The sequence below is a fragment of the Rutilus rutilus genome, assembly GCF_951802725.1.
Source record: "Rutilus rutilus genome assembly, chromosome: 11".
Classification (NCBI taxonomy): Eukaryota; Metazoa; Chordata; class Actinopteri; order Cypriniformes; family Leuciscidae; genus Rutilus; species Rutilus rutilus.
Window position 1 is genome coordinate 43,688,531 of NC_140216.1, and position 22,500 is coordinate 43,711,030.

Sequence of the window (22,500 nt, forward strand, 5' to 3'; positions counted from 1 at the left end):
TTAGCGGAGCTGTGATTCACGTCTGAGATGCGCAGATTACGAGCAGGAGTCAGACGAACTGAGGAGAGAATCAGAGAGAAGATACGATGCAATTCAGAATGATCCGACAGGATTCTCCTACTTCCTGTTCCTGTCAATCCAAGCGTTAACCTTCCCGTCTCTCTTGAATCAACACTGAAGTGATTAAACTGCAGTTCATCAACTGGCCACTAGAGGCCGGCTGCAGAAGAGACTCAATCCCATAGACCCGCATGTTAAACTGCAGTTCATCAACTGGCCACTAGAGACCGGCTGCAGAAGAGACTCAATCCCATAGACCCGCATGTTAAACTGCAGTTCATCCACTGGCCACTAGAGACCGGCTGCAGAAGACACTCAATCCCATAGACCCGCATGTTAAACTGCAGTTCATCCACTGGCCACTAGAGACCGGCTGCAGAAGAGACTCAATCCCATAGACCCGCATGTTAAACAGCAGTTCATCCACTGGCCACTAGAGACCGGCTGCAGAAGAGACTCAATCCCATAGACCCACATGTTAAACTGCAGTTCATCCACTGGCCACTAGAGACCGGCTGCAGAAGAGACTCAATCCCATAGACCCGCATGTTAAACAGCAGTTCATCCACTGGCCACTAGAGACCGGCTGCAGAAGAGACTCAATCCCATAGACCCACATGTTAAACTGCAGTTCATCCACTGGCCACTAGAGACCGGCTGCAGAAGAGACTCAATCCCATAGACCCGCATGTTAAACAGCAGTTCATCCACTGGCCACTAGAGACCGGCTGCAGAAGAGACTCAATCCCATAGACCCGCATGTTAAACTGCAGTTCATCCACTGGCCACTAGAGACCGGCTGCAGAAGAGACTCAATCCCATAGACCCGCATGGTAATATACCCAACTTTACAGCAGAGAAAAACATGTTTACAGTCTGCTCTATAAAGCTAATTTTGCCCTTCATGACGACTGTGAGGGGGTGATTTTTTTTAGAACTCATCCGTTTAAATTATATTAAGTCTTAAAGTTAAACCTATAATAAATGTAAGACTTTATTTCACTAATTTAAGACTGCTCTTATGTTATGAGGATACTCGACAAAACAGACATTTTGGCTTTTTGTGTGTTATTGTTGGTTCAAGCGCTAAAGAGAACCGTTTTCTGGCGCACTATCTGTGCGCACGATACTGGCGCGTGTGTGTGTGTGTGTGTCAGGACATTCACAGGCAGCGTGTTTAAAAGCATTTGCATGAATAAGAGCGGGATCATCATATAATGTAACGCTACCCAAAGGATGACAAAAATTAACAGATGCAGTTAAATATTTTAACGTGTTAAACTGAACAAAAATGAATCGCATGATGTTGACAGCCCTAATATATATATATATCCAGGGTGCGATTTGCCGGGGGGGATGCATGGGATTTCCCCCTTTCTGGTCAATGTATCCCTGCCTCTGCTTAATAATTTTTATCGCCCCCTCAAAGTGATCAGTGCTACTACACTAGTGGCGAGACGGATCACAAAACTTCTAAAAGTCAATTTTATTTTAAAATGCGCTACTTTGGCTGGCTCTGATATAGCTGCCGCAGCCTCTCTGTAATCACCACTCTGCAGACTTGCTCAATGTCCCGCCCACGGCGCTATCTGATTGGTTACACCTCACGAGTAATAGCCTATCAACACTTGCGAGACGCCACCCACTTTTCATCAGGCCCACCCAAAAAAAAAAAAAAAAAAAAGTTTAATATTCTAATTTTGTCAAGAATTATAAAAAAAAAAAAATCGCCAATAAGCTCATAATGTGTACTAAAATAGTGTAAATGTTTAGTTTTAAAAACAATTTTAAAAAGCTGGCTATGTCTATTTTGATGTTTCTGCGCAAGTTCAGCAGACAGTGAGGTTCGGGTTTGTTCCGATCAGAGCTCGTGAGCGGAGAGCGCATTTCTGAATATTCCGCTCCGCTCACTCATTCCGCAGGGTCGCTCGCTCAACCCAGAATGGCCTGCTGCCTGGTTCGAAAATATGTGGAATAATAAGGGTTGCCTCCGACTACATTTTTTTTTTTCTAGTTGACTAGTAGGCTAGTTGTTCATTTAAGCCATTCGTGGACAAATCGCCTCTTTATATTAATTTAATTACTTAAATATGCTATATAGCCTACAGGATAATGAGCGTTATGACCGCACGCATAAAGCTTGCCACAAAGAACCGGTTAAAGTAATGATTATGAATGTGTCTAAATTAGCAAGGAGACATTTAATTGTCTGTGTCGCTGCAAAGATGAAGTTGACGATGCGGACTCGCCATGAATGCCAGAGAGAAATGCACATTTCATATGGATTACATAATCAGAGAGTAGCCTATTTCTTTTGGTTTTGAATATTTTCGTTTAAAAGTAGACATTTCAAGCTTTCTGTAATATATAGCCCATATTCCTCAAATCTGTGAGGCACAAGCTGAGTTTCGGCGCCCTCCAGTTCACGTGCAACGCAAGTGATTGTGCCGGCGCCTTATTACATTGTCTGCTATATATTTGCTTCTTATTTATTAAAGGAGAACTTGGTAACTTTTTTAACGTAATAAAACTGTCTAGAAATCATTTGGATGGTTAAACAACCCTTTCTGGTGATATTGGTGACTTTCCCCGCTCCCCCCAGCGTTCCCAGGCGGAAAACCAACCTTGCAACTTGGGGACTACCGTCCCGGCAAGATAGAAATTGGAAGTCTCGTGAGAAGCGAGAACGAGAATGAGAACGAGCGCGAAACACAAATTGCTTTACGGCAATTCGACATAAACAAACACGCATGTATGATGTATTACCAGATTACCCACCTCGGTAGACATAGCTCCACACGATACAGTTGGCTTGCTCCGATCAAAACAAACGCACATGAGCAGCGGTAGAGAGGGGGAGGAGGCCGCCGCAAGTGAGTTTTTTACGACTGTGTTGTGAAATATACACCCTCCCACAGCTGTAGGGGGAGCTCGTGGGGAAAACATGCCACAACAAAAGGGAAAATCAGCGAAGAAGTGAGTAGAGTTCGCTAGAGTTACCGAGTTCTCCTTTAAATACGGGCAATTGGTTGCTAAAACATTTATCAAAATTAAGATACAATTTATACAAAACGAAAGTCTTTCAAAAAGAGTTTTCTACAAAACAAAACTTAATGAAGTCGTCAAAATCATGTTTTACCAAAAACAGCGCCGTTGCTATCCTCTGCCTCGCGAGTGGATGATAGCCCTGAAGACGCCTAGCAATGATATACCTTTAGTGGTAGTATACCTTTAGTTAAGTTATACCTTAAGAGTCTTCGTAGTGCGCTAAGAGACAACGTCAATGGAAAATGCAGCCCAGGTATGATGCGTAATGGAGATTCCAAAGCGCTCTTCTTTGGTCAGAACCACGGAGAGCGATCGCGGATAGGTCCGTCCTATGTACCGAAACTTTTAACTATGCAACAAAATATTTAAAGAGCATCAAGCTATTCAAATCTAGATTATGTATACGCACAGATAATATAACAGTAGGCTATATTAGTCAATGTTTTTTTATTAGGTTAAACAGTGATTGGATAACGTTTTTAATTTAACGTTTTTAATTTAAAGCCCACCCACAATTGGTCTGGCCCATCCAAAATTGGAATCCTGGCGCCGTGCCTGGGCTAAAGCAAAGGTTTTTTGATTGCTCACTCACTCTTGAGCGTCTGGCGCGAGTGATTTCAATGTTAAGTCAATGTAAGTTTACACGCGTCTGTAGAGGTCCTGCGGCGCGAATGAGGCGTTTAGCGCGGAGCGGTAGACGCGAATGAGGCGAATTGACTAACACAGATAATGCATCTGTCTTTTCTATCATTTCACTGTAGCTCAGCATCGCGATGTAAAGTTAACGTTATTACTTTAGCTCTGCAATCAATCCGTGGTTCAGCAGAGGCTGATATATGACAATAGATGACATTGCGGCTAATTTATCTGATCCTGTCCATTAGCTTTGATCCATGTACGGCTTTTCAGAATGTCACCAAGTACAAATATTTATGTAATATTTCAGAGCGAAAACTCTAGCTAGCTAGCTAGCTGGGAACAATGAAAAGGGTCCAGAGCAGCATATCATCATATTTTACAGGACCGTCACAAAAAAATAAATAACTAAAACTGCAAATGAGAATGTTACTACAGGTAGGATGGACGGCAACTCTCAGCTTCAGCAGAACTCACAGTCCCAGGTTGACTCAAATGAAGAAGGACCACAGTGTTGGGAAAGATAAGCTATTAGAGTAAAAATATTGCGTTAGGCTACTTCATGAGTTAATAAGAAAAAAGATTTTACAATTCCTGCAAATGCAGTGATGAAGTTCATGTTCTCATGATTTATTTTTATGAATAAAAATGTTTCAAAACATCCCCCCCTCTGTTTTTTTCACAAATCGCACCCTGTGTATATATATATATAATTGTTTTTTAAGCCTTAAAAACGTATTGTACACTTACACTTAAAATACGTATTGTATTGTATAATCAACAATTATACCACTCAAGTCAGTCAAAAGAGACAGTGCTGTGACAAGACATTGCATGTCAACAAATCTGCACAAAAACGCAGAGCTTTAACAGCGGATGTCAAGATGATGAGGTTAGGGTGATGAGGGAAAGTTACTACACACAGTTATTGCTGTCTGTCCGTCTTATACGGTGGATGTGTGGCGGTCAGACTGCATATGAGATTTACGGCGTTGATTCCCACTGTAGCTACCCAACTTACATACCTTTCTACAAACGCTGCAATATCCTTCTTTATTTTGACCACTAACGGCTGCAACCATGTCCTGAACTGTTTGTCTTCCAGCCTCTTCTGCTGGAATTTGCACTTTCTCATTTTTCTGGTCTAGTTCTATTCCTGTTGTTCCTGCTGTTCAAAATGACCCGCGTCACCTCCGCATCACCTCCGCATCATCTCCGCATCACCTCCGCATCACCTCCGCATCAGCTCCCCATCACGCCAATTCTGCTCCGGCCGGAAGCAATTACCAAACTGGTTCCGCGTGTTTATCACACTAACGTACATATTTTGCGACAGCAAATAAAAATATTAATACAAAAATTATAAATTAATAATATACAAATTTCTTCAAAACTATCTAAGCAAAATCCATTTAAGGCCTTTTAATGCTGCTTACATTTACATTTACATTTATTCATTTAGCTGACGCTTTTATCCAAAGCGACTTACAATTGCTATATATGTCAGAGGTCGCACGCCTCTGGAGCAACTAGGGGTTAAGTGTCTTGCTCAGGACACATTGGTGTCTCACAGTGAATTCGAACCCGGGTCTCTCACACCAAAGGCATGTGTCTTATCCATTGCGCCACCACCACCCAATGCTTAATGCCCCGCGGAAACCCTGTTATAGTCTACGAGTCCCAGTTCACTTCCTTCTAGCCGGCACACCTGATGTGTCTGTGATGCTCTGGCGTGTGTGGGCCTGTACTCACGCGTGGTCTCCTGCGCAGTCATGGGGTCGCTGGCCTCCTCGCCGTACATGGCGTAAACCGTTACTGTGTATTCGGTAGCAGGAGTTAACCCTTCCAGTTCAATCTGAGTCACAGAGGCAGACACTTTAACCTGTAAACACACAAACACATTTACATTCATGACGCTTTTATCCAAAGCCACTTTTGCTGAATCGAAGGGTTACTTCCGATTGGTTCATGCATTCTCTGGCAAACTAGATGTTTACATGTGAAAGTGTGTTTGTGTGTGTGTGTGTGTGTATTCCACCTCCTTCTCGTCCGCGGGGTCTCCCTCCGTCAGAGGCGCGTACAGGATCATGTACCCAGAAGCCCCTTCTGCCTCTCGCCAGCGCACACGCATGGTGCTGTGAGTGATGTCATACAGCTCCAGAGTGCTGACCGTCGGCAGGGCCACTGACCAAACACAGCAACCAATAATCAATCACTGAAGCACAAGCAGAAAACTGATCAGACACACAACCGATCAGTTCAGCCAAAAATAATAGAGCAAATGAGTGTAATAATCAGACATATAAAACAGATGAGGATCATCAGATATGAATTCATTGATCAGATTGTATATTATTACATCAGGAAAAAAACATCAGGTTGTGCATCCACAGATCAAACATTTAAAACAGAACGACGTAAATAATAGATCAGATGTGATGAATAGATCAGATGTCATAGATCAATGTCATATATAGATCAGATGTCATATATAGATCAGATGTGATGAATAGATCAGATGTCATATATAGATCAGATGTCATATATAGATCAGATGTCATATATTGATCAGCTGTGATGTATTGATCAGATGTCATATATAGATCAGATGTCATATATAGATCAGATGTGATGAATAGATCAGATGTCATATATAGATCAGATGTCATATATAGATCAGATGTCATATATTGATCAGCTGTGATGTATTGATCAGATGTCATATATAGATCAGATGTGATGTATAGATGTGATGTATAGATGTGATGTATAGATCAGATGTCATATATAGATCAGATGTGATGTATAGATGTGATGTATAGATCAGATGTGATGTATAGGTGTGATGTATAGATGTGATGTATAGATCAGATGTGATGTATAGGTGTGATGTATAGGTGTGATGTATAGATCAGATGTCATATATAGATCAGATGTGATGTATAGATCAGATGTCATATATAGATCAGATGTGATGAATAGATAAGATGTCATATATAGATCAGATGTGATGAATAGATCAGATATCATATATAGATCAGATGTAGATCAGATGTGATGTTTCCGAAGTTAATTTGGGTGTGTTTCTCAATCCCCAACGTCACTTCTCTGTGTTTTACAACCCTGATGGGAACGTCGGTCTCCTCGGCTGTGAACCGCTCCTCGCGTGCGTCTGGCAAATCCGCCGTTATAATAAGAATCTGCTTTAGAACAAGCGCTCCTGCTCTTAAAGGGAATGTGAGATGATGCTCTGATTGGTTTATTTCACGTTACGCCCAAACCACACCTATGAGTGATGAAGCTACTTCAGACCAACCCCTTTTAGATTTGCGTCAGGCGCAAGAGTCATTTATCCCACCAGGAAAATAGCAACAGCGCCGAGACCCGCCCACAAAGTTACTTGCGCTTTGCGCTTTGACACTTGCGTTTCAGATCGTTAAAATAGGGCCCCAGATGTCATATATAGATCAGATGTGATGTATAGATCAGATGTGATGTATAGATGTGATGTATAGATCAGATGTGATGTATAGATCAGATGTGATGTATAGATGTGATGTATAGATCAGATGTGATGTATAGATGTGATGTATAGATCAGATGTGATGTATAGATGTGATGTATAGATCAGATGTGATGTATAGATCAGATGTCATATATAGATCAGATGTGATGTATAGATCAGATGTGATGTATAGATGTGATGTATAGATCAGATACATGTGATGTATAGATCAGATGTGATGTATAGATCAGATGTGATGTATAGATCAGATGTCATATATAGATCAGATGTGATGTATAGATCAGATGTGATGTATAGATCAGATGTGATGTATAGATGCTGCACTCACAGGTGGTCTCGATGCCTCTCAGAGCTTCACTGGCTGAGTTACTGTAAATGGCAAACACAGTGATCTGATACTCCGTCAGAGAGTTCAGATGCCTCAACACCACAGAGTTCTCGTCCCCGTTCACCACCACCTGCACCACACAGATGAACATGAGTGTTTCACTAGGCAGAATATCTGATAAACCTACATTCGCAGATGTATATTCAAAACAATACATCATTATTGAGGCCAGCCAAAAACCTCCTCAGAAGTGACATGTTTGACTGCATTCCTGAAGATGTTTTGAAGATGTGGCCCTCATAAATATAAACAACCCTGCACACACACACACACACACACACACACCTCCTCAGGTCTGACTCCACTGGATGAATAATACACCACTCTGTACTTCTCCACCGGCCCGGCAGCGTGAGTCCACGACACACGGAAGCTCCTGGCCGTGACCTCAGAGGTCACAAGGTCACTGGGAGCGTCAAGTGACCTTGAATGCGGCTCTGTCTCACCTGAAACACACACAAACGCCAAACACAACCTTTACACCATCTAAGCATGATATTATAAATGCTTAAATACAACCTGTTCTTAATTATGTGAAACCTCTAGCTGTGACCTTTGATCCTCCAACTGTACCAGCTGTAAAGAAGCTCTAGAGAAGACACTAGTGTCATTATTCAGCTCAATTCAGTTCAATCTTGATTTAATATGTTAAAACACATAGTGTTTTTGTGGACAGAAGTTTACAGCATTTACCTAGATTTGTACTGACAATCTGTTGTCAACTAAACACAGAAAGTTAAAAGTCTAACTGCAGTTTTTTGCTCAAATAAAGCTTGAGGGTTTAATGCTTACAAGTGAAAATTAGACATGATCCCAGAACCCTCAGAACCCACCGCTAATCCCAGAACCCACAGCTAATACAGAACCCACCGTTGATCCCAGAACCCACAGCTGATACAGAACCCACTGCTGATCCCAGAACCCTCAGAACCCACTGCTGATCCCAGAACCCTCAGAACCCACCGCTGATCCCAGAACTCCCAGAACTCACCGCTGATCCCAGAACCCACAGCTGATACAGAACCCACCGCTGATCCCAGAACCCTCAGAACCCACAGCTGATCCCAGAACCCACCGCTGATCCCAGAACTCACTGCTGATCCAGAATCCCCAGAACCCACCGCTGATCCAGAATCCCCAGAACCCACCGCTGATCCCAGAACTCACCGCTGATCCCAGAACCCACCGCTGATCCCAGAACCCACCGCTGATCCCAGAACTCACCGCTAATCAAGAACCCACTGCTGATCCCAGAACCCCCAGAACCCACGGCTGATCCAGAACCCACCGCTGATCCCAGAACCCCTAGAACCCACCGCTGATCCAGAACCCACCGCTGATCCCAGAACCCCCAGAACCCACCACTTATCCAGAACCCACCGCTGATCCCAGAACCCCCAGAACCCACCGCTGATCCTAGAACCCCCAGAACCCACCGATGATCCAGGATCCCCAGAGCCCACCGCTGATCCCAGAACCCCCAGAACCCACCGCTGATCCTAGAACCCCCAGAACCCACAGATGATCCAGGATCCCCAGAACCCACCGCTGATCCCAGAACCCCCAGAACCCACCGCTGATCTCTCGGCTGATCTCAGAGACGCGCTCACACACACTCCGGGTCACTCCCTCCACAATGGAGCTCATCACACTGAAATCCGCCACGTTATACATGTGTGTGTCCTCGGGTGGCGAGGCGATGGCTCTCAGCTCGTTCTCATCCGCGTTCTTCACCCCTACACAAACACACGGGAAACAGGACACAGAAACGTTTTGTAGCTTAAATAAGCACCAATTTATATTTAATTCCTACAGTGAAGACTCTGCAGTGTTATTTAATATTTGATTAGTTTTTGTATTATTCCTACTGTTCCTGAAAAACAAAGCATTTTTATATCATCTACGTTTTGCTTTTATTGTCCTATTGTTTGTTGTTTGTATCTGTGATCTTATTTTTGATAACAAAGATAGCAGTACTGTAATATTGTCATATGTTCTCTGTGTTAGTCCATGGTAATTTCGCACACCTCTAATATATGAGCTTTTATTAATGAACCCATCACAGTTCTGTTCTCATACCGATAGCAAACAGCTCGATCCCAGCGTCTCTGAGTCTCTGAGCAGGAGATTGAACATCGTCCTGAGATTTCCCATCCGTGATCAGAATCCCAATCTTAGGAACCTCAGGTCTGGATCCAGATTCAGGTTTAAAGCTGTTCTCCAAAATATACGTCAAAGCAAGACCTGGGAGAAACACACATGAACATGCAGATGCATTAAGAGTGACGATGAAGTCATGTAGATCTAAGGTGTGTGTGTTTGTACCTGTGAGTGTGTTTCCTCCTTTATAAGGCAGATTCTTCACAGCATTGATCACGGCCTCTTTAGTGCTGTGAGTGTTCAGATGCCACTCGACCCGCGGATCCCCACTGTACTGCGCCAGCCCTGCACACACACACACACACACACACACACACACGCATGCACACACATATAAGTGAGGACATTTTCCCCTCACAAATACAGCCAAACCTGTACACACACACTATTAAACACTTCACAAACACACACCAATAAAAACACAAGACCACGGACGCACCAACTCGTGTGTGTTCAGAACCGACCGCGAAGGCCCTGACGAGACTTTCCAGAAACATCCGCACCAAACGGAAATTGATCCGGCCGATACTCCAGGATCCGTCAACCAGGATCACGATATCAGCAACAGCTGGAGTCTTACATGTGAAGATGTCCTCTGTGGAGACAGACAGCAGATCTGTGTTCACACACACACACACACACACACTCACTGACTCTCTGTGGAGACACAGCAGATCTGTGTTCACACACACACACACACAAACACTCTCAGGTACAGCGATTATTGAAACTTCATAGTTATATAGATGGCTATAGCTATTGTTATAGATGAGGTGTGACATCACTATTCTCTTAGAGTTACAGCGATTACTGAAATGTATCGTCAGTTATTAAAGTCTTGTCAGCTGGTCTGTGCTGTGAACACAAGCGGTTTTAACTTCTACATGTTTCTCAGTAGTGTGTGTGCAGTGACATGACAAAAACACTCAGATGACATGACAAAAACACTCTCATGAACGTCTTTATTTCAGTTTTGGACTGTGGGATCTTTCTACTACATCACTAATGTGCAGAGACACAACCCTGAACCTCCTTCGATCCGATGAGAAGAAGAGCTGCTGACAGACGCTCTCACCTGTAGAGAAACACTGACATTACATTAGAGGGCACGTGTGTGTGTGTGTGTGTGTGTGTGTGTGTGTGTGTGTGGGTGTGTGTGTGTGTGTGTGTGTGTATTTTCTGCTGACAGATAAAAAACAGATATAATACAGATGAGCAAATGCTAAAGCTTGGGTTGCTGAATCTTCGATCACTTACTCCAAAAGCACTCATTGTTAATGATATGATTTCAGATAATAACCTAGATGTGCTGTGTTTGACAGAAACCTGGCTAAAACTAAACGATTACATTACTTTAAATGAGTCCACCCCGCAAGATTACTGTTATAAACATGAACCTCGTCTGAAAGGCAAAGGGTTGCTGTAATTTATAGTAATATCTTCAGAATTATTAAGAAGTCTAGTTATAAATATAATTAATTTTCTCCCTGAGGAAAAATTCCATTCATTCATTGCTATAGAAGAGGAAACATTTTCTAAACTTTTTAAAATCATCTAAATCAACAACATGCATGTTAGACCCTATACCGACTAAGCTACTGAAAGAGATGCTTCCAGAGGTCATAGATCCTCTTCTTAATATCATCAATTCATCTTTGTCTCTAGGATACGTACCAAAAACCTTTAAGCTGGCTATGATTAAACCGCTTGTTAAAAAACGCAACTTGATCCTACAGGCCGATCTCGAATCTACCTTTTTTGTCAAAGATACTAGAAAAGGCAGAATCTTCACAACTATGTTCCTTTTTAGAAAGAAATGATATATGTGAGGATTTTCAGTCAGGATTTCGACCGTACCATAGTACTGAGACTGCTCTCGTTAGAGTCACAAATGATTTGCTCTTATCATCCGATTGTGGTTGTATCTCTCTATTAGTGTTACTCGATCTTAGTGCTGCGTTTGATACTATTGACCACAACATTCTTTTAAATAGACTCGAAAATTATGTTGGCATTAGTGGAATTGCATTAGCATGGTTTAAATCATACTTATCTGACCGTTATCAGTTTGTAGCAGTAAATGAAGAGATGTCTCATCGATCACAAGTTCAGTATGGCGTACGGTACCACAGGGCTCAGTACTAGGACCGCTGCTGTTCACTCTGTACATGCTACCCTCACACACACACACACACACACACACACATGCTACCTTTAGGAGATATCATTAGGAAGCATGGCATTAGTTTTCACTGTTATGCTGATGATACTCAGCTCTATATTTCTTCACGCCCTGACGAAACTTACCAATTCACAAAATTAACGGAATGCATAGCTGATATAAAAAACTGGATGACTAGTAATTTCCTACAACTTAACTCTGAAAAAACAGAGATTCTAATTATTGGACAAAAAACTTCCTCACGTAATAACCTAGAATACTGTCTAACACTTGATGGCTGCTCTGTTAAGTCTTCGTCGTCGGTTAGGAACCTGGGTGTGTCACGATCCACACACGGGAAACCGGGGTTAGATCCAAAAGCAGTTTAATAGGGAAATCCTTACTCACAAACAGTCCAGGCAGGGGTCAAAACCAAAGAAGCAATCCAAAACATGAAGCAATCCAAAACATGAAGCAATACAAAACAGGCAACAAAGCTGAACTCGGAAGTGGTGTGATAATAGACAAGGACTCCGTGACAAACACTGAAACAACCAGGGTATATATACACACAGAACTAACAATGAAACAGGGAACAGCTGGGAACAATGATGACGGGGAACAGCTGAGTGCAATGAACAGTGATTGGTACAGACAAGGATTGTGGGGAATGCAGTTCATAATGTGACAGACACCGTGGGGAAGGAGGATATCTAGTGGTGACCCAGGGAACTCAAACCAGACACTGTGACAGGGTGTGCTCTTTGATACCAATCTTTCATTTGAAAGTCACGTGTCTAGTATCTGTAAAACCGCATTTTTCCATCTTAAAAATATATCTAAATTACGTCATATGCTCTCATTGACAAATGCGGAACAATTAGTTCATGCGTTCATGACCTCAAGGCTAGATTATTGTAATGCTCTACTGGGTGGTTGCCCTGCACGCTTAATAAACAAACTACAGCTGGTCCAAAACGCAGCAGCTCGAGTTCTTACCAGAACCAGGAAGTATGACCATATTAGCCCGGTTCTGTCAACACTGCACTGGCTCCCTATTAAACATCGCATACATTTTAAAATATTGCTGATTACTTACAAAGCACTAAATGGTTTAGCTCCGCAGTGCTTGAGCGAGCTCTTAACGCATTATAGTCCTTCAGGCTATTGCGATCTCAAAATTCCGGCCAGTTGATAATACCTAGAATCAAGGGTGTAACTTTGGTTTGAGAAGTGGGGGGGGACACAAAACGGGGGAACATTTTTTCGATTTGAATCCCATTTCCTGCATTTACATACATTTAGGGACTATGGTGATACAAAATAATTAATAATAATAATTTTGAAAATAATTAAGTTGATTATAATGATAAATTCTGCCAAAAAGAATAGTAGGCTACTAAACTATGTATAACAAAAATATGTCTTACTTTTTATTGTTCAATAGGGGCCGATTGCCAAGACGTGAGAGAACATTTTATAAAGTCAAAAATGTTCACTATTAATGTTTTGTGTGTAAATAAAATTTAAATAAAGTGAGACTCAATTTCCACTGTAATGTAGAAACAACATAAAGACAGTATATTTTAAATAATTGTTTAATAGCATCTTTTTATGAATGAAGGCCTGTATCACTGATATTAATATAGCTACCGATGTCTCGATGAAAACTATTTTTTCCACCAAATTTTAAACATTTATTAGGCTTAAAAAATATAACAACTTAATTTAAGTGAACTTTAAACAATCCTCACTTAAACCCATAATAAATATCATATTTACCCAGGGCCGGATTAACAATTTCCTGTGCCCTGGGCATCAAGACTCAAGGCCCCCCATAGTTAGGGGGGTTCGGGGGCATGCTCCCCCGGGAAAATTTGGATTTCTTTGACCTACATATGTGTAATTTAGGACTTTTAAAGGCCAAAAAATTATAAGAAATAGGCTATTTAAAACCTTGTCATTAGATTATTTGTCAATACCTGCTCTCTCCTCATCTTCATATTTCTTATTCTCTCAGTATTCTTATCCTGGCCCATTTATTCCCCTCCTAAAGCTGAACTTTGACTGATAGTCTTTTCATTTCCGTCTGTGTCAGTGACGAAAGTAAACATAGGCTCAACTGATATTTATACGTTTTATGAATCATTTTCTTAGACAAGTTAATTTACTCAAGGCTACCTGTAGCCTAAGTCAGTATTGCCATTAGGAACCTTCTGCAAGCTTTGGAATTTGAAAACGTCTGTTTTTAAATGTTAAAAGTAATTTTAAATAATAGAAATTATAGACTACGTTTACCGCAGTTGGTGTAATTGGCAGACGTTCCCTTAAGCATCGTGCGCTGTGGAAACGCGTCAAAGCATTATCAGGTATAATTATGCAGCATTAATGCACGAATGATTTTGAATGAATATTTTCATCATGTCGATATACAATGGTCACATAATGTTAAAACTAATCTTGCTATTGATATCTTTGTTAGACTACCGACCCTGTAGAACAAATGTCCTGCTAATATCGGACCTAAAACGAACTTTACCGCACTCAACCAGCGGGAGTGCATTTCACGAATTACGCCCCTGCGTGAACCCGCGTAGATGCACCTTATGCAGTAATTCGATTCTGGCGCGCTGTCTGTGCGTCGTGTGGGTGTGTGCGCGTCAGGAGCGCTCCCTGCTCATTAGAACTTTCATTGAGCTATTTTTAGAGTGTGGACGCGACGTTCCTGGACGCGGCAGCTCACATCGGCACAGGCTTTCTTTGTCCTGCTCCTCCGTGGCGATGACGGTGTGGAAAAAAAAAAAAATCATCATAACGAATTGGAAAGTGGGGGGGACACAAAACGGGATTTTGAAAAGTGGGGGGGACATGTCCCCCCTGTCCCCATAGGAAATTACGCCCGTGCCTAGAATATCAAAATCGACTGCTGGTGGTAGATCCTTCTCCTATTTAGCACTAAAACTCTGGAACAGTCTTCCTACCATTGTCCGGGAAGCAGACACACTCTGTCAGTTCAAAGCTAGACTAAAAACACATCTCTTTGACCTAGCATACACACAACACATTATAGACTTCTATAATTCAATGTTAGGCTGCATAGATCAGGTCAGCCGGAACCGGGAACACTTCCCATAAATCCTGATGTACTCGTTACATCATAAGAAGAATGGCATCTACGCTAATATTAGTCTCTCTGTTTATCCTGAGGTTTACCGCAGTCCGCCGGATCCAGGCCGTATGCAGGTCTGATGAAGGACCTGCACCACACACACTCACTCACTCACTCTCACACACACACACTCTCCAGATCTGATGAAGAACCTGTGCCTGGACGCGACGACAGTGCAGTCCTGAAGTGTCACTAGTTTCTCCCCTGTGAAGGCCTCCTCCCCTCCCTTTACCTCTCTACAGATAAAGCGTTGTCGGGATAATTCCGGTTCGCGTGGCTACGCTGAAGCGATACAAATTCTGTATTATTAATTTTAAGGCCAGACAAGTAGTTTGTTGATGGTTGGTTTGTAGGGAAGGATTACACGCCTGCGCACAGATATTCAAACACACACACCTATAGACTGAACTCGTAATACGCATGTGCACGCCATCAGCGTTCTCACTGGTTCGCGTTTTGGATTTGTGCAGAAAGAACTTAAGAGTTTTCTGTTAAAACGGTGTCTTGTTAGCGGCCCCTAAGTTAATAACTAATGATATTTGCAAACGGAAGTGAATCAATCAAACTAACTTTAGCTGGACAATAACTTACTAACAATAACAATCTCTGTTACTTTAATCTCCTATTATCACTGTAAAGCTGCTTTCAAACAGTCCATATTTTTAAAATACATCCTATATAAATGAAGGTTACTGTGTGTGTGTGTGTGTGTGTGTGTGTGTGTGTGTGTGTGTGTGTGTGTGTGTGTGTGTGTTCTGCTGTTCGTGCTGTAACACGCTCATCTGCACATCTCAGCTCTTCTCCCCTTAAACTCTCTGCATTTATCTTTCACTCCCAGATTTGCTTTTACCCATAATGCCATGCTCTGTCAAGTCTATACACATTAGGAACGTGTCCTTTCAGAAGTCAGGGGTCTTAAACATCTGAAAACATGAATATTAAACGTTTGTTTCTTTAATGACTCAGTCAAATGTAGCCAGAGCTTAAAGGGATAGTTCACTTTGAAATTAAATTTTGGTATGTTTTAGCTTACCTCAAGGGCATCCATGATGTAGGTGTCTTTTTTTCCGCAGTAGTTTCAATTGTGATATTTTTAGGTCAAACCGTTCTTGTCTCTTAGTCCTATAATGCAGGTCGATGGTCACTGTCTCAAAGAGCATGCACAGAGTCCAAATTAAAACAATTCCCCATCGTCCAAATTAAACAATTCCCCATCGTAAGTACACTTTGATGGCCTAAGACACGAAACGAGCGGTTTGTGTGAGAAAACGAACGGTATTTATATCGTTTTTACCTCTTATACACAGCCACGTCCAAGTGATCTGATCTGACGTGTGTACGCAGACTGGTGCATAAATATATACACTAGATGTCGCCTTGTCTACGGCAGTTCATTGGAACGAATGTCTTTAAGGCGACATCTAGTGTATATATCTATGCACCAGTCTGCGTACACATCACACACCAGGATGCGCGCGCGCCCTCAGATCACTTGGACGTGGCTGTGTATAAGAGGTAAAAACTATATAAATACTGTTCGTTTTCTCACACAAACCGCTCGTTTCGTGTCTTAGGCCATCAATGTGTACTTAGATGGGGAATTGTTTAATTTGGACGATGGGGAATTGTTTTAATTTGGACTCTGTGCATGCTCTTTGAGACAGTGACCATAGACCTGCATTATAGGACTGACAGACAAGAACGGTTTGACCTAAAAATATCAAAATTGAAACTACTGCGGAAAAAAAGACACCTACATCTTGGATGCCCTTGAGGTAAGCTAAAACATACCAAAATTTAATTTCAAAGTGAACTATCCCTTTAATATAATTGGCTATGATTAACTACATTATGCATTTACATATGATCAGGAACTAAACAAGAGATAAACATCGCTCAGATATATTCTAAATATATCGATTTTTCCTTTATTTGTCCAAAATGTCCACATTCAGTCACTCAGTTTGTTACGTTTGAACCTTAGACTCTGAATCACATCGACAGCTTGAACTTCATTTAACACACTAACCCTTCAGTGTGAAGCAGTTCATTAAAACATGAGCCGGAAGGGTTAGAGAGGGGTCAAGTAGGGGTCAGCGTGAGGTCAAGTGGGGTCAGCGTGAGGTCAAGTGGGGTCAGTGTGAGGTAAGATAAGGTGTAGTTCATAGCAAGTTCATTCCTTTGACTTTTGAACTTGAATTTCAGTGAGTCAACATGAAATCTTTTCTTTTGATCACTCTTTTCTCACCTGTCCAATCAATCCTTCGTAGGGAAAATACTGAACGTCACTCTGAAATGTGTCCAGACGAGTTACAAACAATGTTTCATGTTGACTTTAAAATCAGGGATCAACCAAATCCCTCGACACATAAACACACGTCTTACAGTGTAAAAGTGACCTAAAGCTGCACTGAGCAGAGAGAGAGAGAGAGAGAGAGAGACCGATGACTGCAGGCCACAGAGATGCACACCTGCATGCCTACGAGAAGAATGAAAGTATTTATCTAGTGTAGACTTGCAGAGACGGCAGGATCAAGAACAGTTTCAGTGTGACGGTCGTTCCACAAAGGGTTAATAATGTGTGATTTATCAGAAGGCTGAAGGTCAGAATCGCACAACTCAGACTCATCATAAGAGCACAAATCTAAAGCGTCCTGAGTTGAGATAATTCGACACGTTCATAAACGCGAATAAAGGCCTCTGGGAAGATTTACAGCGCGTTTCTCTCTCTCTTTAGCCCCTATAATCACGTTTATTATAAATCACACACACAAACAAGCCATCAATCTCCACGGTAATGTCACGTTTGCCGAGCCAAAACCCATGAGCCTCTGCGGTCTCTGTGCTAAACCTCCATTTAAACTCAGTCTAAATATAGTTTGTGTAAACCTCGTCTGCTGCGTTTAGAAGAGTTCACATGATAAAACCTTCAGGCTCACGTTCACTACTGAAGATATTTCCCACAAGACTATATCATTTCCACTAATATCTATGGATTCCTAAATCAAGATACAGTTACTGAAGACACACAATTACTGAAGATATTAAGTTTTGTTTTATGAGAAAAGAGTCAAAATTAAGTGAGTTTATGATTAAAACAAGAACAAATATCTGCCAGAAAAATAATTGTTTTCCTTTTAAATGAAGTTTTTTCTGACTCCACTGGAGGATATTTGTTCTTGTTTTAATCACAAACTCACTTAATTTTTTCTCATTAAACAAGTCTTAATATCTTCAGTCATTTTGCTTCTCCAGTATATGTATCTTGATTTAAGAATGTTTAGATATTTGTGATGGAAAACAAGACAGAAACACTGAGGTTTAGTATCAAATGTTAATTATTTCAGTAACACTTTATAATACTGTTCCTTCATTAATGAATAACTGCACAGGCACAATGAGTAACGCACTATTAACATTCTAGTAACTACTATTAACTAACAAGAAACTCTGATTAATGAATTAGTTAGTAATAGCGCTCAGTTGAATGTGGTAGTTCACTATTAACTAATCATTAACTACTATTATTCATTCCTCACTTAAGACTACTATATACAGGTTCATAATTAACATGAATAATGCATAATTTGTAATAAAAGGTAACGGTAACCATGTGCAGTTATTCATTAATGAGGGAACAGTATTATAAAGTGTTACCATTATTTCTTGTTTATAGCCGTGTGACGCCAACCGTTGGAATGTTTTTTAACAAGTCAAGCGATATATAAACAGAGCGACTGTACATGGGATTCACCGATCAGCTTCATCTTCAGTGCCGTTTCTCCTCACCTTCAGTGATGTCATTATTCAATCGGTCACTGTCCTGCTGGTGGAGCGACACACCGACGACACTCATCTCCGATCCCGATCCCAATCCTGATCCTGACAGGAACACAGAGAAAGGGAACATCAGGAGCACAGTCAGAGGAACATCAGGAGCACAGTCAGAGGAACATCAGGAGCACAGTCAGAGGAACATCAGGAACACAGTCAGAGGAACATCAGGAACACAGTCAGAGGAACATCAGGGGCACAGTCAGAGGAACATCAGGGGCACAGTCAGAGGAACATCAGGAACACAGTCAGAGGAACATCAGGAACACAGTCAGAGGAACATCAGGAACACAGTCAGAGGAACATCAGGAACACAGTCAGAGGAACATCAGGAACACAGTCAGAGGAACATCAGGAACACAGTCAAAGAAACATCAGGAGCACAGTCAGAGGAACATCAGGAGCACAGTCAGAGGAACATCAGGAACACAGTCAGAGGAACATCAGGAACACAGTCAGAGGAACATCAGGAGCACAGTCAGAGGAACATCAGGAGCACAGTCAGAGAAACATCAGGAACACAGTCAGAGGAACATCAGGAGCACAGTCAGAGGAACATCAGGAGCACAGTCAGAGAAACATCAGGAACACAGTCAGAGGAACATCAGGAACACAGTCAGAGGAACATCAGGAACACAGTCAAAGAAACATCAGGAACACAGTCAAAGAAACATCAGGAACACAGTCAGAGGAACATCAGGAGCACAGTCAGAGGAACATCAGGAGCACAGTCAGAGGAACATCAGGAGCACAGTCAGAGAAACATCAGGAACACAGTCAGAGGAACATCAGGAACACAGTCAGAGGAACATCAGGAACACAGTCAGAGGAACATCAGGGGCACAGTCAGAGGAACATCAGGAACACAGTCAGAGGAACATCAGGAACACAGTCAGAGGAACATCAGGAACACAGTCAGAGGAACATCAGGAACACAGTCAGAGGAACATCAGGAGCACAGTCAGAGGAACATCAGGAACACAGTCAAAGAAACATCAGGAGCACAGTCAGAGGAACATCAGGAACACAGTCAGAGGAACATCAGGAGCACAGTCAGAGAAACATCAGGAACACAGTCAGAGGAACATCAGGAACACAGTCAGAGGAACATCAGGAGCACAGTCAGAGAAACATCAGGAACACAGTCAGAGGAACATCAGGAACACAGTCAGAGGAACATCAGGAGCACAGTCAGAGAAACATCAGGAGCACAGTCAGAGGAACATCAGGAACACAGTCAGAGGAACATCAGGGGCACAGTCAGAGGAACATCAGGAACACAGTCAGAGGAACATCAGGAACACAGAGAGAGGAACATCAGGAACACAGAGAGAGGAACACCAGGAACACAGTCAGAGGAACATCAGGAGCACAGTCAGAGGAACACCAGGAACACAGTCAGAGGACCATCAGGAACACAGTCAGAGGACCATCAGGAGCACAGTCAGAGGAACATCAGGGGCACAGTCAGAGGAACATCAGGGGCACAGTCAGAGGAACATCAGGAACACAGTCAGAGGAACATCAGGAACACAGTCAGAGGAACATCAGGGGCACAGTCAGAGGAACATCAGGAACACAGTCAGAGGAACATCAGGAACACAGTCAGAGGAACATAAGGAACACAGTCAGAGGAACATCAGGAACACAGTCAGAGGAACATCAGGAGCACAGTCAGAGGAACATCAGGAACACAGAGAGAGGAACATCAGGAACACAGAGAGAGGAACATCAGGAGCACAGTCAGAGGACCATCAGGAACACAGTCAGAGGACCATCAGGAGCACAGTCAGAGGAACATCAGGGGCACAGTCAGAGGAACATCAGGGGCACAGTCAGAGGAACATCAGGAACACAGTCAGAGGAACATCAGGAACACAGTCAGAGGAACATCAGGGGCACAGTCAGAGGAACATCAGGAACACAGTCAGAGGAACATCAGGAACACAGTCAGAGGAACATCAGGAACACAGTCAGAGGAACATCAGGAGCACAGTCAGAGGAACATCAGGAACACAGAGAGAGGAACATCAGGAACACAGAGAGAGGAACATCAGGAGCACAGTCAGAGGAACATCAGGAACACAGTCAGAGGAACATCAGGGGCACAGTCAGAGGAACATCAGGAACACAGTCAGAGGAACATCAGGAACACAGTCAGAGGAACATCAGGAACACAGTCAGAGGAACATCAGGAACACAGAGAGAGGAACATCAGGAGCACAGTCAGAGGAACATCAGGAACACAGTCAGAGGAACATCAGGAACACAGTCAGAGGACCATCAGGAACACAGTCAGAGGACCATCAGGAACACAGTCAGAGGACCATCAGGAACACAGTCAGAGGACCATCAGGAACACAGTCAGAGGACCATCAGGAACACAGTCAGAGGACCATCAGGAACACAGTCAGAGGAACATCAGGAACACAGAGAGAGGAACATCAGGAACACAGAGAGAGGAACATCAGGAGCACAGTCAGAGGACCATCAGGAACACAGTCAGAGGACCATCAGGAACACAGTCAGAGGACCATCAGGAACACAGTCAGAGGAACATCAGGGGCACAGTCAGAGGAACATCAGGAACACAGTCAGAGGAACATCAGGAACACAGTCAGAGGAACATCAGGGGCACAGTCAGAGGAACATCAGGAACACAGTCAGAGGAACATCAGGAACACAGTCAGAGGAACATCAGGAGCACAGTCAGAGGAACATCAGGAACACAGTCAGAGGAACATCAGGAACACAGTCAGAGGAACATCAGGAACACAGTCAGAGGAACATCAGGAACACAGTCAGAGGAACATCAGGAGCACAGTCAGAGGAACATCAGGGGCACAGTCAGAGGAACATCAGGAACACAGTCAGAGGAACATCAGGAACACAGTCAGAGGAACATCAGGGGCACAGTCAGAGGAACATCAGGAACACAGTCAGAGGAACATCAGGAACACAGTCAGAGGAACATCAGGAGCACAGTCAGAGGAACATCAGGAGCACAGCACAGCTGATATGGATTAGTTAGCTGCAGGTGTCTGTAGGGTGAGAGTAAAACACTGACCGCTGTATCTGCCCTGCAGCGCTTTGCTCCGCTCCGTCCCTCTGAGGGCCATGACCTTCACAGTGACCTCTCTCCTGCGGTCGAACCCCATAATCACGGCTCTGGGCTCAGACTTACTCACACTCAGCTCACGCTCCACTCCTGCTGAACACAACACAGACAGCAACACTTTCAGATATTGGGCCCTATTTTAGCGATCTAAGCACATGGTCTAAACAGCACTTAGGGCGTGTCCGAATCCACTTTTGATCGTTTAGCGACGGGAAGTTTATTAATGTGGCGTAATGTTGTGTAATAAGTGGTATGACTGTATACCGTATCTCTTAAATGTCCGTGTAGTTTAAACTTGCCGTGCTGCAACTGCTCTCTGCGGAAGCTTTGTGATTAAAGACCTAATAAAATATTTCAACTCAGATCAATATTTCGTGTCTAATTATTTACTTATGTGGCA

At 42.7% G+C, this 22,500-nt stretch overlaps 2 protein-coding genes across 2 annotated transcripts in view; both read right to left on the reverse strand.

Annotated features, from left to right (window-relative positions):
- The window catches only part of col14a1b (collagen, type XIV, alpha 1b), a 91,214-nt gene that overhangs the window by 60,400 nt on the left and 8,314 nt on the right, over positions 1 to 22,500 (reverse strand). The window contains exons 3-11 of the mRNA XM_084424625.1: positions 10,258 to 10,413; positions 9,984 to 10,103; positions 9,738 to 9,902; positions 9,233 to 9,394; positions 7,944 to 8,104; positions 7,599 to 7,728; positions 5,783 to 5,928; positions 5,497 to 5,626; positions 1 to 58 (exon numbers count right to left, since the gene is read on the reverse strand). The exon at positions 1 to 58 is cut by the window's left edge and continues 82 nt beyond it. Coding sequence (XP_084280751.1) covers positions 1 to 58; positions 5,497 to 5,626; positions 5,783 to 5,928; positions 7,599 to 7,728; positions 7,944 to 8,104; positions 9,233 to 9,394; positions 9,738 to 9,902; positions 9,984 to 10,103; positions 10,258 to 10,413 — 1,228 coding nt within the window. The remainder of the gene's footprint in view (positions 59 to 5,496; positions 5,627 to 5,782; positions 5,929 to 7,598; positions 7,729 to 7,943; positions 8,105 to 9,232; positions 9,395 to 9,737; positions 9,903 to 9,983; positions 10,104 to 10,257; positions 10,414 to 22,500) is intronic.
- The window catches only part of LOC311299354 (collagen alpha-1(XIV) chain-like), a gene marked incomplete at both ends in the record, with an annotated part of 5,644 nt that continues 5,149 nt past the window's right edge, over positions 22,006 to 22,500 (reverse strand). Inside the window, one exon of the mRNA XM_084422871.1 lies at positions 22,006 to 22,190. Coding sequence (XP_084278997.1) covers positions 22,006 to 22,190 — 185 coding nt within the window. The remainder of the gene's footprint in view (positions 22,191 to 22,500) is intronic.